Source organism: Dendropsophus ebraccatus, chromosome 4 (assembly GCF_027789765.1).
Source record: "Dendropsophus ebraccatus isolate aDenEbr1 chromosome 4, aDenEbr1.pat, whole genome shotgun sequence".
NCBI classification, from domain to species: Eukaryota; Metazoa; Chordata; class Amphibia; order Anura; family Hylidae; genus Dendropsophus; species Dendropsophus ebraccatus.
The window spans coordinates 138,746,803-138,764,306 of NC_091457.1; the positions used below are offsets into that span (position 1 = coordinate 138,746,803).

The following is a 17,504-nucleotide window of genomic DNA, read 5'->3' on the forward strand; positions in this document are numbered from 1 at the left end:
TAAAGAATTAATGACAATGCTCATGGGAAATAAAGTATGTAGTGCTGCTGCCTTTTTTGGATTATATATTAGTGCCACTTATAGAAATCCATCCTGCAAGTCAATGTCCAAATCACAGATGAACCTTGGAACATATTAACCAAACGAGAGTCTTGTTGGAAAAGGAAGACCCATCTATCTATATGCACGTTTTGCTGGAGACTATTTTGGCTAATACCCCTAATATCAGATGTTTAAAAATCCATTTACACAGTAAATAGGCACTATGGGGGAGATTTATCAAACATGGTGTAAAGTGAAACTGTCCCAGTTGCCCCTAGCAACCAATCAGATTCCACCTTTCATTTTCCAAAGAGTCTGTGAGGAATGAAAGGTGGAATCTGATTGGTTGCTAGGGGCAACAGAGCCAGTTTCACTTTACACCATGTTGGATAAATCTCCCCCTATCACTTTAAAACATTTTTGACCCCCTCCTAGAGACATGCCAAACATTTTGATGAGTCATTTCATAGAGCTGAGAGAAGTGCCCGGCTATATGCTTCAATCTCCAGCTTGGTGCTTTTTCTCACTTGCTGCAGGAGATGGGCTCCAGTATAAGTCTATGGAACCATTGTCTGCAGTGGATGGGGAGTAAAGCATTTAGCCGAGTGCGTCATCTGGTTCTATGTAATGATCGGTGGGGGTCTGAACACAGAGAGCCTGACCAATGACATGTGTCTAGGACAAGTCTTTTTTTAAAGTGGACACTTTATATATCATATTTACAATATTATTTATATGGATAACAACATAATACAACCTTGCACCTTGTTGCTTAGACTGTGGTAGGGGAGGGGGGCACCACTGTTTTATGACCTCATGTAACCTCTTTAGTATGTCAGCTGATGCTAGACAACCATCCCAGCACTAGAGAACGTATATGTCCTGACATGGGGCATGAAATGGAAACTGAGCCAAAGCATGACCTGTAAGCCACTATTAGGTTATAAATGTAGTCATTTTCTGACTTTAGGGGCAAGCTATATAGGAAGAACTGTTCTTTTATGTCATATACATGTCCTATCCAGATCTTATGACAGAAAATAGCTGACAAATACAGAGACATTATCCCTTTCCTGTCCCTTGTATAGGAAACCTCCGGATCCTCTGTCGCTTGCAAAGCAGGTAACACCTATGGAATTGCTTGGAAGAAGCTCAGTCTTGCCTCTGTTACACTTTCTTCTTAGGCTTCTTGGACAGGAAGTGACTACGTATAAAGTGAGTCAGTTTTCCTTCAGACAGGACTACAGCAGCCAACGTGACGGACAGACAGAACGCTCCCACCAGGATGTGTGCCAGGCGGGACGGCCAGCCCATGTCGCAGCACAAAGATCCCTGTCAAAAGGAGAATTATTGTGTATGTAAGTGAAGGCCAGGAGCAGCACAAGACTTCTCATAGGTGAAACCTGAAATATTAACTCTAAAAAGAAATCTTTGAAGATTAAGCCGCCGTATTAAAGCTTTAGTTTATGGTCCCAATAAATGTAAACTTTGCATTAGCTCTTAATTAAGAATATTCTATTGTCTTGTTTCTACAGCTCTTAGGCGTCTCCATGGTAACAGACAACAAATAAACTCTGTGTAGTCAGTTTTCATTCTGTTACCTACTTTTCGCTGGTATTAAATTAATTGGGCTTACATTCCCAATGTAAGCCCAGGTCAACTAGATGGGACATGAGGAATAGAATAGATAGACATGAGGAACCTATTAGGGCTGCAGGAACAATTTCTGGATTATTCATTGGATCACTGCACGTTCCCTTTTACACAATGAGATGTGAAGCAGGAAAGCGAGGATTTATTGTAACACTGAACTTCTTGGGCATTTAAAGTGTCTATTACACAGGTAGTTTCCCCTACTGTTCACACAATCATTGCCCCAGGTAATGGGGCCCAACTCGCTGAATGTTAAGAACAGAAAGAATGTGACTACAAGATTAGTTTGTTGTCTGTTACCATGGAAACAGATAAGAGCTGGAGAAAACAGATAAGAGCTGGAGAAAACAAACAGAACAGGAACTTTTTTTAAAAATTAAAGGTAAAGTCACACTGGCAAAAACAAGTCAGAAAAAATCCTCAAAATCTGACAAGTTACTTCTTAAAATAAATTGATAAAACTCATTGTAAATGAGGCTGTTCATGGGGCACCACTTTATCCTTTGGTGCCCTAGAAGGTAGAACCCCTTTAATTTACACAAAAGATACTCTGTAAAGCAGAGGCATGTCGCTATATGGGTGTTTCACGATGTATATGGCACTATCTTACTGGTAATACAATGTATAGGTAGCTCTATCTGCAAGGTTCTCAGGGCTGCTTTGTGCACTCAGGATTTCACAGCACAAAAACAAACAACCCTGCCTGCCTTCTTCTTCAGTGCGGCCAGGGACAGTGATGGACCTTTGCTCCTTATGGAGCTGTAAGTGTTTTTTGGACTTTGTCTGGGCAATGATCTTCTGTGGGATGGAGGGCAGCACCGGCTCATACATTTGCTTCCTAGAATAATCCAGATGTAAATAATGTCTACTTACAATTACCATTATATCTGTAGCCCATAGACCCATATACCGATTACACTAGATTCCCAGCTATCACAGTGTAGCTTGTTCACCTGCATTGTGACCTAGGTGGGGTTTTATATTAGTTTACTTTTTACTCATCTGTTGCATCATTAGTTCTCCTCTGGGAAGAAACAGTCTCTAGCGCCACCTAGCTTCCATATTATTTAATGTCCAACTCATTATAGAGTCTTGGAACATGACTTAGGGCCATAATACATGTCCTATTACTAATGTAAACAAGCATCTATCAGCTACATCAGCGCTCACTTACTAAGCCTATTACATGGCTCGATAATTGTGCAGAAAGAGCTGTATATAGTAAATAATAAAGTATATACGTTACCTCTCCCCGCTCCCGATGTTCTTCTCGCTTCTGTCCGTTCACCGTAGCCACTGCTGGAACTTCAGAGCCAATCTATGAAGTGACAGGCCGCTCAGCCAATCACTGGCTGAGATAGGTCAATGACGTGGCCAGTGATTGGCTGAGCGGCCTGTCATTTCACGGATCAGTATAGTAGCTTTAGCAGCAGTGGCGGTGAGCAGGCAGAAACGAAAAGAACACCGGGAGCGTGGACAGGTATGTATCAAGTTTATTATTTTATTTTTTTTACACAGTCATCAGCCATCGGCCAAGCATCGCTATTACACAGCAGCCAATGATTTTTAGGCAGGACCAAAAGACACGATCAGCATTTTCATCAGCTGAGCATTGCCTGTAAGACTTCCTACATAAGCTGGTGATGGCCACAAGGAGAAACAATACTCCCTGAAAGAAAGGTCATCAATATTGTATGGAAATCTGAGGACCAGACTAGTAATATGCACTGGAAAATATTATCAGTTACTTTGTTTTAATGTATAAGGTGCTGTATATGAGAAGAGTTGTCCGAAAAAGTTTGGACAGAGTGGATATTTTGGATCCATCGCCCGGGTATGACCCTTACAGGAATATATAAAATACCCTAAGAGTACTTATGTAACTGGCTGATGATCTCCCTGCATGAGAGGTATGGAGGACGAGGGCGTAAGATTTTGAGTGGAATGGTCCTGTATGTGATTGTCACTGCCTGGGTTTAGTGACTGGTACAGATGGCCCTGGGAACATGTTGGTTTACTGTATTGTGCTACATCTTGGCACTGTGTATTGTGACAGTATATGGTATCATGGGTAGACCCCAATATTATGTTAGCTCAAGAAAAATAAAACATCTGTATTACAAAGCATTAAAAGAGCTAACCCATGATCCAAGCTTATTCCCTAACCACAGATGATTGATGGTGGTCATTCCCATGTATACTGAGAACAGAGGACTGATGTTCACCAAACACTTGTGGACAGGGGATAACTTTGGATCAGGTTAATGCCTTAAAATAGAAAATAACAAAAACACTGTTGGTTACCTCTGAATATCCGGTCACTGCAGCGCTAACTGCAAGCACACATATTACTGTTGGGGACGGCACGAGCCCAGACAGTGGCCGGTAGGGGCTGTCCTTGTAATACCTCCTGATGTAATGTAGGCTGTGGGCGATCCGTAAGCCCATGTTAAAGCAGTTTGCTAAGATGAATCCAACGCTACCCAGCCAAGTTGTCATGTAGTAGGAAAGGCAAAGGAAACTTAGAGAGAGACCCAACATGATGTAGTTAAACCTGATGGGGGATATAAGGGAAAAAAAATGAATTCAATATAAATTGATATTTTTTTATGTAACACCTGAAAGTTAACAAATAAAATTTAGTGTGCATTCACAAGTACAGGATTCGCAGCAGATTTGGTGGTGCAGATTTGATTCACTTATTTAGTCAAATCTGCTGCGGATCCTGTACGTGTGAACACACCCTTAGGGCCCTAATCGTTAATCGTATAACAATCATTAACAATTAACGATCTCAAACGACCGCTATTGCGAAAGACCTGAAAACGTTCACTCATTTCCATGGAACGATAATCGTTACTTATGATCGTATTTGCGATAGTTTTTTCTTCGCTATTTCTTCGCTATTGCGTTCGTATCTACTGCGAACGACCAAATGATGTCTTATTCAATGTGAACGAGTTGCGAACAAGCAACGATAAAAATAGGTCCAGGTCTTATAAAGCGATCAACGATTTCTCGTTCGGTCGTTAATCGTTAACTGCATTTCAACCGAACGATTATCATTTAGATTCGAACGATTTAACGATAATCTGAACGATAATCGTCCGGTGGAATAGGGCCCTTAGGGTAGAAACACACACCGGAAAATTCGATGCGGATCCCTTGCCTGTCATTTCCAATGAGACTACATACTCGCAGTGGGATTGAGATCCCGCTGCGAGTATGTAAATGACAGTCTGCTTCTCCTTCCATATCTGTTCCCATGTTTGTAATTAGTAATTGCAATTAAAAGCCTGAACGTGTGAACACGCCCTGGGACAACCCATAAATTATGAGGGGACAACCAGTCTCACTCACTTGTCCACCTCCTCTTTACTCATTGAGGCAAAGGTGAAGCACTCTGTTACCCCATTGATGGCCAGCAGCAGAACATAGAAACAGTAGACTCGTAGGAGAACAGGACCTGAAAAACACAACGCAAGGCATGTGGATTACAAGGGGATAAAGAGGAGAGGGATGGCCCAATGTAAGCTCCATTTTATCTCTGTCCTCTTGTTATACTGTAGATGTCTCAGTGTATCTTCACAACCAAAACTACACTAAGGGCCCTATTACACCGAGCGATAATCAGCCATATCAGGCTGATTCGGATGATTATCGCTCCGTGTAATAGAAACAACGATCAGCCGATGAAATCGTTGGGTGATGGGTGCCGATGCCAGGAAGCAAGCAGAGGGCAGGAGAAGACCAGGAGCATGGAGAGGTGATGTATGAACAGTTTATACCAAGGGCTGCACAGACATCGCTAACAATGTCAGTGCAACCCTTGCTAAACAATAATCGAGCCGTGTAATAGGCCCAGTATCAAATACATTATGGATAGGGCCACCATCGGCCCGTGTAATATGAGCCTAACTCTTATCTAGTTATATCCAGAGCTGCATTCACAAGTTTGCTAAACATCCTTGGAAACAGGTAGAGGTTTATATAAAGTTGATTTAACCATAGAAAACTTTGGAAAAAAATAAAGCGAGTATATTGCAAAACTGCTTGTGATCACAACCCCTTTTGATTTCTTACAAAAAAAAAAAAAATTGCAACAGGTTTGCTTTAAAGGCTCAATTGCAAAGAAAGATTCTAGGGCAAATAGGTTGAGATTTCTCCGTGTTGTGCCGTGTTCACTCTGGGTGGTTTTAACATGTGTTTACTGTCAATACAGCATAAACACAGCAAACAGCCGACAAAACATTTGTTCATCAGCTGATCGCATCTTTAAAGCTGGTTTAGAAACTACTGTTTGTCCATCACACATTTCCCTGGGTACAATAGGATGTTTGTCCCACCATGATGGAGGAAAGGCAGGGCCAACAATGCAGTGATGGGTTTGTGTGGTCATGCCTGCACAACAATGTTATCATCTTATCGCTATGATCTCAAGTTGCAGCCTCTATTATAAAAGTTTTGTGGCTTCAGAGCTGAAATCAATAATGATTTACATTCCTAGGAAGCCTAGTCTTTACAGCGGACACTGTCCAGTGATCTGACAGAGAAAAACTACCCCCATTACATTACCAATGTACAGCTAATCGGTTAGCAATGTTTGAGTCTAAAAATTGTTTCCACTAACAACCAGCAGAATTGTGAGTGCAGCTCTGGAAAGTAATATAAGCTGTAAATTGAGATTTCAAAATGGCTGATATGCCTATATTTCAATGATGGATGACCATTTACATATTTCCCTTACCGGAGCCGCCACTAAGCAGGGATCCACCATAAATATCCAATGCCAGCTGTGAGTACGCATAACCAAAGGCGATGATAACCAGGCCGATCAATGTCACCAGCTTCAGGAGCGACTCCAATACTTCAGAGGCCGCAGAGATCTCCTCCTTTATGAGGTATAAAAACAACAAGTTACGACTAGTTTACCTACTAATCTTTCATATTATCCTACAAGTATAGCTTCTTTTCTACCTTCTTTTGGCTTTTGACGTTTTTTCCTCTCTCCAGCACTTTGGAAAAATAGACGTAAAAGCTTTCCTCTATAGGCAAGAAGATGAAGCGCGCCACCAGAGATCCCAGGTTATTCACAATATCGTACACGCCTGGGGGGGGGATGAGGAGCAAAAATCAGGAGACATCATGGCAGCTTAATGTGTCACTGCCGTTTACATTTTTTTTTTTTTTTGCAGAAAACAATAGTACAGGTGATTTTAGGAAACTTTGTAATTGGGTTTATTAGCTGAAAAATGCATTTTTATCATGAAAAAGCTGTTTGAAGCTCTCCCCCTGTCTTAATGGTTCTCTTATGGAGAGGGGAGGGGTGGAGGGACCAAAATAGGACAACAAAGAGTTAATTTACAGCTATATTACCGCTCATCTCCTTTGACAGTCAGCATTGACCTCTCTGACCTCTGAATACCGCTTTCACACAGTTCCCGCTGTGTAATCCTTTGTTCTCTGCTGGTGACTAATCTCCCTTCCCCCCTCTACATAGGTTACACAGGACTCGACTGATGTGAAAGAGCCGAGATTTCCTGATAATGAGCAGTGAATGAGGGGGGGGGGGGGGAATGTGGGGAAAGGCCTTTTGAATGCAGATAATGGCATATTTGCCTAATAAACCCAATTACGTTTCTTAAAATCACCTGGACTATTGATTTCTGCAAAAAAAAAATAATAATGACAGTGACAGTGAGTTGACAATAAGTGCCCAGAATTCCGAAATACACTTATATACACAGTACCTGAATATGAAATCTATAAATGAACTAGGGCTATTAAAGGTACATCCGCATCACTGATCAAGTTGTAGGGGCTTAAGTCTTAACTGATGTAAGTACTGCAAGGTTACATATGATATATTTGGGGACCAAGACTACTAAGACTACTATTCCCTCACCCATAGACATAACTGAGGATCAGAGCCATAGGGTAGGCAGGGGTAGCTGTTGCACTCAGGCACCGATGCCAGAGGATGGTCCTGGCACTCTGCCACTATAAATAGGATTAGGGGAGATGCACCAGTATTTTTTTTCAGTCCCACCCAGCATAATCCTGTAGCTGTTTGTAATGCTCTTCTCTAAACGGTGAAGAACGCACAAGAAAAGGTGGACTTATAGACAGTATAGCACTTACCTTGATCTCCAAATGACAGTACATTCAGGAAGGTCATTACATAGCGCTCACCTAAAAAAAAAATCAAATGTCATATGTTACACCTTATTTTTCTGTTCCTGAAGTTCTTATGTACAGAAACCCCATGCAAAGGTGCAAAATGGCTGATAGCGTCTCCTCAGTAGAAGCTACTATTCAGCTACATCAAATGTCACACAATGGTACATATGTTTACAGATCATACTGTAGCCACAAGAGTGACATATCAAACTTGTGAGCGAGTCCTCAGCTCCAGTCTAGTGGTGTGATGGGGGTAAACGGACCTTCTGTCAGGATTTGTTTCAGGAATGATTGCTTGAAGAAGCTCCATGCCAGCCAGGCCTGCTTCCAATCCAAGAACTCCTGTCAAAGAGAGAAAGACAGACAGACGGCTTGTGAAAACTGAGACAATGATTTTCCATCTGAAAGCTAAGCACTGCTACTGGACACATGTCTGTGTCTTAAAGGGGTTCTCCATTGGCCACTTTCTTCCAGAAGCAACACGACTCTTGTCTCCAGTTCAGGTCTGGTTTACCATTATGCTCCGTTCACTTCAATGAAGTTGACATGTCAAAAGTTTTCTATGATGACAGTAACACTTTAACAGAGAAAGACGAAATATCAGAGGGAGCATGGATCACAGTTTCGACAGGAAGGGAGACACCATGAGTTAAACGTAGAAAACATAAAAAATAAAGAGCATTTGTTGCAAAACTGCTTCCGATGATAACCCCTGTTTTTTCTTTTAAAAATTGATTGCGGCAGTGCACAATACATTTTGACTATAAAAGGGTTGTTATTCTTGACACTATAGGGACATCAAAAAGGGTGAGCCAAATGCTTACTTATCCACCAGCTGGCCAATTTCTTCTGACACCTAAACAGTCAGCTTGGCCGAAAATTTAAAGTGACTCTGTACCCATATTCTGCCCCCCAAACCACTTGTACCTTCGGATAGCTGGTTTTAATCCAAGATCTGTCCTAGAGTCCGCTCGGCAGGTGATGCAGTTATTGTCCTAAAAAACAACTTTTATCACTAGGAACACCCCGGGCAGGATTTTTCCTATTGATCACTTGTGTGAACACTGCACAGGTGCCTTAACGATTCAGCTCATGTGCAGTGTTCACACAGGTGATGAATAGAAGAAATTGTTCTAGGGGTGTTCCTAATGATGAAGAGGGCGAGGAGGAGCGATGGAGGCGTGTTGCAATCCTAGGACATGGGTACTCTAGGCCACACCAATTTGACACAGGGCTGCAAGTTAAAAAATTGTTTTTTAGGACAATAACTGCATCACCTGCCGAACGGACCCCAGGACAGATTATGGATTAAATGCAGCTATCTGAAGGTGCAAGCTGTTTGGGGGGTCAGATTGTGGGTCCAGAGACGCTTTAAGTGTTCTAAATGACTCCTTCCAGACTCCTCTAGCTGTGGCTTATCTATTTGAGAACAAAAGGGTTGGATGGAAAAAACTCAACATGGCCTATCCCATCTCTCCTCCAACAATATCTGTTAGGTGAGAGTCAGGAGGCGTCCATACATATTTTTAAGTACTTATTATCCATAAACAGAGTATCTTAAAATACAGCAAGAAAAAAAATGACCAAAAATCACTTCTAAAATGCAACATTTGACATTCAAGGCAGCAGGTGACATCCGAAGCCCAAAGCAATCGTGGTCATGAAAGGGTTAACATATGTTCACATTGATTAAAACCCGACAGGCTGCCTATTTGTGCAGCCGATTTTCTTTCCATGGTGGCGACAAAAATCTACATAGACATTCTCTATTGCACTTGAGCAAGAACGCAGATTGCGTTGTGGAATTTACAATGAAGTCTGTGCCAGAACTTATTTGTAATTCAAGCTGGCCGATTATGCTTCCATTGATACAGGTAATAGCATCTCCAATTATATGCAGAGGCAGGAGGAGAAGGCCTCCGCATCTATGTGACTGACTGTCCATCATGGCAAACTTTAGGGTGCATTGGTGGGGGACCATTCTGAAACCACCACTTTGGCTATAGAGAGAGTAAATCAGTCTAATATCGAGAGCTCTGCAATCCAGAAGAGAGGGGCAAGCGGTTAACAGTCCCAATGTAGTGTCCCCTACCCCCTTAACAGTAATGATTCACAGCTCAAGGGTAGGGAGAAGCCCTATACTCAGTGCTAAGTCATTGGTCGTGTTCGGCAATGTTATACAAACCCGAATACTCAACGTTTGATTCTCTGTGGCTGCAGAAGTTGGATGCCGCCCTAGGGAGTCCAGAAAGACATGGATACAGCCTATGGCAGCATTGCACAGGGCTCAGGAGAACAGTGTCTGACCTACCAGGTCCCGGAGCCGGCCTGTGAGACACTATGGACCTGGCAGATTCCCTTTAAACTGGTAATAAAATTATTTATGAAAATGACAACTACATAGGATGTGATACTGTATATACACAATATGAAATATACTACCTGTGACGCAGAGTAACGGGGGAAGAATTCCATCATACTGTGTACAGGAAATGACTTCTTCTCTGCCTCCTGAGAGCCAAGAAACCTTGCAAAGTAGAGTATGTAACAGAGAGAGAGAAGGCTGGTGTACAGGACCTAAGAGACATAAGCAGAGCCGTACTGCTGCATAAAGAGACGCGCATAAAACAAGAGAAACGGGCAGAGACGTCTTTAAAGGGACCTGTGGCCGCTTCTGACCTGCAGCTAATCCACAACAAATCTGCACGTATGAACGCATGAAACAAATGAAAGACATTTATGATGTATCAGGTTGGTATACTATAAATGTCGGATCTCATGATTGGGACTCCGGCTTATCTTAAAAAAACCAGGAGGAAGTACCGCATCCCCAGTAAAGAACTGACAACATATTGTATCCTTACTCTGCTTTCACACTGCGGTATATCTGGTCAGTATGTTATAGCATTATATGTAGGATAAACAGGAGTGGATTAAAAACACTGGGAAAAAACTATATTGGAAAGACTTTCACCTTTTCTGGGTTTTGGGCTCACTCCTGGTTTTGGTTAAATATAGTGATGCATGCAGAGCGCAGGAGAAGACTGGGAACGTGGACAGGTAATGCATTAACTGTTTGGGCAAGGGCTACATGGACATCACTAACAATGTCCGTGCAGCTCTTGATAAAAGGTTATCGGGCCGCGTAGCTTGTTTACAATATTGATCGGGCCTTCATCGGCCTGTGTAATAGGACCCTAATCGTGTGGATACCCCAAACTACAATCTGTACACTTGCTCCCAGGTGACTCTAGGCAGCGTGCCGACACAACCTGCTAATGAAAAAAAAAATCTACACAATCGCAAACACAAACGTGACTTTCTTAACTGAGAAGCTGTACTCAAAGTTCTTTTAGACGCCGATTACCAGCCAGAAACGCTCCTTCAGCCTATAATTGGCCCTTGTAAAAGTGACAGCGATCAGCCAAGGACGGGCAAAACACCCGATCCTCGGCTAATGGTATGTTTAAAGCATCCTTTATAACTTATTGGCACCGGCTACACATCTTCCTGTGTAACCAGGGAAGGTGAGGCTGATGATCACAAATGGAAACTATCTATACCACAAGCAGTGTATACTTACCAGCCACACTGCTTGTGATCCAGCAGCTGGCTTTCCCAGTCCTCCAGGGCCTGAAGATACAGCCGGAGGACTGGAGAAGCCAGATGCCGAATCACAAGCAGTGTGGCTGGTAAGTATAGACTGCTGCTTGTGATCTGAAAACTGACAGCACAGATATATACATATCCTATATACATACCTGTGCTGACGGTTTCCAAGGCTGCACAAACGATACAGTGATTGTTCGTGCAGGCAGGCATTCGACTTCTTGTGCCGTGTAAAGGCACCGCAAATGAGCGCCAACTGCGCTGATCCTCACGGCCGAGAAATCATCAGGTCTAAAAGGACCTTACGTTTGTCAAATAACTCTTACCTGGGCAAATGAAAAGATGAGGAGTCCCCAGTGAGGCCAGATAAGGACCAGAAGGACTGTGACAGAACAGCGGACGATTATGGCCAGACTCTCAGCAATCACCTAGAATACAAGGCATGAAGGTAAATATAGAAGTTATACTGTAACCTGCTGCTTTTCTCCCTGTCCCCATTGAAACATACTGGCATACGTGGCCATAACTAAATGCTTAAGGGTGCGTTCACACCTACAGGATCTGCAGCAGATTTAATGCTGTGTTCAGTTATTTAAATGAAATCTGCTGCAGAAAATCAGCTGCAGATCCTGTAGGTGTGAACGCACCATAAAGGGGTATTTCCCCAAAACAATAAAAAATTCTATCAAATCAACTGGAGCCAGAAAGTGGCAAGGATTTTTAATTTACTTCTAAAAAAAAAAAAAATCTCCAGTCTCCCAGTACTAATCAGCAGCTGTATGTCCTGCAGGAAGTGGTGTTTTATTTCCAGTCTGACACAGTTCTCTCTGCTGCCACCTCTGTCCATGTCAGGAACTGTCCAGAGCAGTAGCAAATGCCCATAGAAAACCTCTCCTGCTCTCCAGGCTGGAAAGAACATACCACTTCCTGCAGGATATACAGCAGCTGAGAAGTACTGGAAGACTTCTTAACAGATTTTTTAATAGAAGTAAATTTCAAATCTTTGGCACCTGTTGATTTGGAAGAATTTATTTTTTTGGTGAACTACCCCTTTAAAAGAAGGGGTACATCTACAGCTTTGTATGTAGTGATCTCGCCCCTCCTTGTGGTTCATGCATGACAATGGGACAGTTCAGACTGGCTCTGGACCAGGCGTACATGATGGGCATTAAACAATTTCACATACATACCTTCAGCCGGACAAAGAGATGAGCTTGTGCAAGGACCCAGAATGGTTCTGCTATTAGCTCGATCACCGCAGAAAGTCCAAACGCCAGAACTCCGGTGCCATAATGTGGGATGGATGCTGGGTCTGGGACCTCCAATACACTCAGCCATATCCAGCCTAATACTAAGGACCAGCAGATGCCCAGAGGTACTCTGCAAATACATGAGAATATTACAATATATATAATATATAACAGATAATGGTCTATGGGACACATTCTGGTACAGACAGGATAGTCATATAACACCTGAGGTCAGCAAGTGTCCAATGTAAGGCTGAGTGCAGTGTTTTAACCCAACATTTAGCATCTATATTGGGGATGTTAAAGGGGTTGTCCAGCGAAAATCTTTTTCATTCATATTAACTGGTGTCAGAAAGTCATATGGATTTGTAATTTGCTTCTATAAAAAAAAATCTCAAGTCTTCCCATACTTATTAGCTGCTGTATGTCCTGCAGGAAATGTTGTTTTATTTCCAGTTTGACACACTGCTCTCTGCTGACATCTCTGGCCGAGACAGAAACTCTGTCTCAGTTTTTCTATGATCCCCATAGAAAACCTCTTCTGCTCTGGCCAGAGATGTCAGCAGAGAGCACTGTGTCAGACTGAAAATAAAACAACATTTCCTGCAGCACATATAGTAGCTAATAAGTATGGGTTAGGGTTAGTAAATTACAAATCTATATAACTTTCTGACACCAGTTGATTTGAAAGAAAAAGATTTTCACTGGACAACCCCTTTAAGTGTCTAATAGATCGCCATCAGTTATACTTACGCCAACCAGGTGAGGTGTATGGTGTGTCTCCAGCTCTGCTGTGCGGAATGGCTTAAACATGCTTTACGGAAGGCCTCTCGGGCAAGGAACACCACTGTGGTGTAAAGGAGGGTGAGGCTGAGGAGGAAGCAGAGATGAATGTGACTAACGTTTATAGATAGGAAGCATACTCCATATATACTCACTGTGGCATCCTGCTGCTCACTGTATCCATGTACGACTGGCTAATATGGTGTATATAATATCCTGTGATAATGGAGATTGTGAGGACACTTACCGAACATTAACAATGCCGATTATCTCCTTCGAGACATACCGCAGCGTAAAGGCGTTCAGGGCAAACGTCAGGATGCGGAAGACGACCTAAACAAACAAGAACATATGGTGGGAGAGGAGAAACTGTACTGGATGTATGGAAAGTACAATAGGTATAAACATTCTGCTTAATGACCAGTAATATGAGAATGCAGCAACCCTCAAGCTAATGCAAAACTACAACTCCCATCATGCCTGGACAGCTGAAGCTTGGGTATGGCCATCCAGACATGATGGGAATTGTAGTTTTGCAACAGCTGGAGGGCTGCGGGTTCCCTATCCCTAATCTATAGGATAAGCCATACAGTTGTGATAAGTAAGGGCTTCAAAGTTCTCTGACCCTTATTCCACCAGGCTAGCCAGGCAGATGCAGCGAAGTCGGAGGCTATGCTCTTCGGGGAGTGGCACCTGGCTTCCTCCGCCCCCTTCCCGTTTACCATCAAACCGGACTTCATCAAGATCCTTGGAGTCTGGTTCGGAAAGGAAGGCGCGGCCCTCAAGTCCTGGGAAGAGCGATTGGCTAAGGTCAATACGAAGATCGGGCTGTGGAGCCTCAGACACCTCACCATTGAGGGCAAAGCATTGGTCCTGAGGAACGAAGTTCTGCCTGTGCTCCAGTACACCGCACAGGCCTGGCCCCCCCATGTCACCGTCTGCAGGGCCATCACCAGGACCGTGTTTCGTTTCATCTGGGGCTCCAAAATGGACAGAGTGAAGCGCTCCGTGATGTACAAGGAACCCCGCAAGGGCGGAAAAGGTGTTCCGGATATCCCTACCTTGCTGCGGGCAGCCTTCGTATGTGACTGTGCGCGGAGGACTCTGCAACAGAAGAATGGCTCTGCGGGCAGGTCCATGTCTCGCCTGTTCCTCCTCCCCCTCTGGAGGGGTCTGAGCTGGGACAAGTGGGACAGCTCCATCCCTTACAACTGGCACACTCCCTGGTTCTACGGGGGTGTCGTCAAGTTTGTGAGGGAACACCAACTGGAGGGACTCAAGCCCGACTTGTGGAAGCCAAAAACTGTCCACAAGCTCATCAGAGCACAGGACTCTATGGAGCTCGTTCCAGGGCTCACTGCGGCCACCGCAGAGACTGTATGGACTAATGTGGCTTCGGCGAAGTTGACCAACGGGCACAAGGACTTGTCTTGGATGGCCATTCAGGGGGGACTGCCCTTGAGGTCATTCATGCATGCCCGCAACCTGTGCAAAACGCGGTACTGCCCCCGGTGCCCCTTCGTGGAGGAAACATCTTTGCACCTCTTTTGGCAGTGTCCGTTTGCTCAGGGCCTGTTGGACGCCCTGGAACTTGAACTCAGTGACTGTGTGCCCAGGAACAGGCTAACGCACTGCGCGGTGCTGTACGGCCTGTTCCCTGGGAATTTCGGCGATGAGGCAACCCGGGAGGCCTGGCGCCATATGAACTGTTTTAAGGACGCTATATGGCTTGCCAGGAACCGCCTCATTTTGAAGAAGGAGAGGATGTCCTTTCTGGACTGCCGCAGGCTGGTCCACAGCCTGCTCAGAGACTATTCCATCATGGACAGATCGGACCAGGAAGAAGAGGATTGATACCCCTCTCCTTCCCCCTCTCCCCTTGTGTGGTGTTGTCTTTCAATAAAGCTTCGGGCCTGTGATTTCCCCTCCCTACCCCCCTCTTTCCCACCCCCCTTACCCCATCACTTGTCTGTATTGCTTTATTGTTTGTTGTTTTAGGATTGTTAAGGTATGCGGGAATGTTAGTGTAGCGGGTGGTATGATGTATAGCGTAGGGAGCCTGTGCTGTATGTTGTACCATGGTGCTGAGTATGTAGTGTCTTATTTATTGAACTGTGCTGCGTCACAGTTTATGTATGCCTGACGACGACTGATTGTAATAAAGATATTTTCAATCAAAAAAATACCCCTTTATGGTGGTGAAGACAATTCCCGGGTAGCCAGTAAAAGGCTACCCAACAAGCCTAACAAGAATAATCCCTGGTTACAGTATTAAGGTCCAACAGATCATGTCAGTGGAGACAGGTGTAATGGAAAATCATTGCCCAACTCCTTTGTTCTAGGAGAGATAAGCCGCAACCAGAGCTTTCTGGCTGCGGCTTATCCCTCCCCATAGAGAACACAGGGCCGTACCATTAATGATCGTAACTAGAGATGAGCGAACCTCGAGCATGCTCGGATCATTCAGGCCTTAGTTATTGTAAATGTATGGGGGCTTTTACTCCTTGCACTGACTGATATGATATCTTGTTGCTCTGTGTTGAGAACGCTGTGTTGTTCCTCAGTTTTTTCTTCCTAGAAATGTATGACTAAATAGCCAAGTGGGTGTTACCAGTTAACAATGTGTCCTTATACTATTGCCAATGTGAGCTCTGATTGGACAGTGTCAGACTGTGTAGGGACACGCCCCTAACTGGTAACACCCAGTTGGCTATCTAGTCATACATTTGTAGAAAATGAAAAATGGACAAGCACTCATCTTCAAAGTCCAGCTGTAGAACCAATCAGGTGGCTAGTAGAGTGACGTCGTGCAATGTTGATGCCTTAGTAAGGAAAAAAAGTTGTAAGTAAGGCGCAGCACCTGTACACTTGTGGTTCCTGATATTGAAGGTAATAAATAGTGTGTCATAGGGAGCCTATGCTATGGTATCTCTTTATTACAAGTCTTTCTATACTGTTAGCACCAGATTCTGTGAGTCTGCAGTAGTACACACACTTGTGTTCCTCAACCTGGTGGCTCTCCGGCTCTTCCAAAACTACAACTCCCAGCATGCCCGGAGTTTACAGTTTTGCAACAGTTGCAAAGCCACTGACTGCTACTCATAGCAACCAATGAGAACTCAGCTAAAAAGAAAACAAAAAAAAAAAAAAGCTGTTCTCTGATTGGTCGTCTCCTGAGTGTGTATGAGGACAAAGGTCCTATTCCCGAGTCGGGATCAGACTGTACCTGCAGCACCATAGTAGACGATGCCAGCTTGGTGGTGTCCTGGAGGACATGGTGCTGAGCCGCCATCCTGCAGACAAGCTGTCATCTGTACCGGATGGGCAGAGATCAGATGATCGCACTATACCAGACAACCAGGAAGAATCAGTCCTACAGGGTGAAGGACCTTCGGTGATGTCATGACCACGTGATCCGTCGCTGGTGTGGGAGGGGTCAGGCTGCCGGCTGTGCTTGTCACGTGTTCTTGTGTGAATGAAAGTTGCAGGTTTCATCACTCCGTGCTTAGTGATTGGCTGGAGGTGGAGTGCGGGGGGCGGTGTCCTCACTGTGCGTACAGGGATGACGTGTCTGTACGATGTAGCAGAGCTGTGTGTGTGCAAGACAACTATGTGTGTGAAGTATGTACAGTGGGTGTCTGTGTAAGGTGCATGTAACAGAGCTGAGTGTGTGTACAGTAGATGTCTGTGTAAGGTGCATGTAGGAGAGCTGAGTGTGTGCTGGACAGTTGTGCGTATAATAGGTATACAGTAGGTGTCTGTATAAGGTGCATGTAGCAGAGCTGAGTGTGTGTACAGTAGGTGTCTGTATAAGGTGCATGTAGCAGAGCTGAGTGTGTGTACAGTAGGTGTCTGTATAAGGTCCATGTAGCAGAGCTGAGTGTGTGCAGGACAGCTGTGCGTATAATAGGTATACAGTAGGTGTCTGTATAAGGTGCATGTAGCAGAGCTGAGTGTGTGTACAGTAGATGTCTGTGTAAGGTGCAT

At 44.0% G+C, this 17,504-nt stretch overlaps 1 protein-coding gene across 1 annotated transcript; it reads right to left on the bottom strand.

Annotated features, from left to right (window-relative positions):
* Positions 1-425: 425 nt before the first annotated feature.
* RFT1 (RFT1 homolog) lies at positions 426-16,902 on the bottom strand. The gene is made up of 13 exons (XM_069967168.1): positions 16,744-16,902; positions 13,765-13,850; positions 13,488-13,604; positions 12,675-12,864; positions 11,811-11,912; positions 10,318-10,452; positions 8,139-8,217; positions 7,837-7,887; positions 6,673-6,803; positions 6,443-6,587; positions 5,056-5,161; positions 4,000-4,249; positions 426-1,374 (listed from the first exon to the last, which is right to left on the bottom strand). The coding sequence occupies exons 1-13, from the start codon at positions 16,807-16,809 to the stop codon at positions 1,210-1,212; spliced, it is 1,623 nt and encodes a 540-aa protein (XP_069823269.1). The 5' UTR covers positions 16,810-16,902; the 3' UTR covers positions 426-1,209.
* Between the last annotated feature and the right edge of the window lie 602 nt (positions 16,903-17,504).

What these genes read in the sequence shown, in the direction of transcription:
- RFT1 (XM_069967168.1), bottom strand. Translation starts at nt 16,809, where the DNA reads ATGGCGGCTCAGCACCATGTCCTCCAGGACACCACCAAGCTGGCATCG. An exon ending in ATCGGCATTGTTAATGTTCG is followed by an intron (nt 13,605 to 13,764) that starts GTAAGTGTCCTC and finishes CTTCCTCCTCAG; the next exon opens with CCTCACCCTCCTTTACACCA. An exon ending in CCTGCTTAGTGGCGGCTCCG is followed by an intron (nt 5,162 to 6,442) that starts GTAAGGGAAATA and finishes TGTGTTTTTCAG; the next exon opens with GTCCTGTTCTCCTACGAGTC.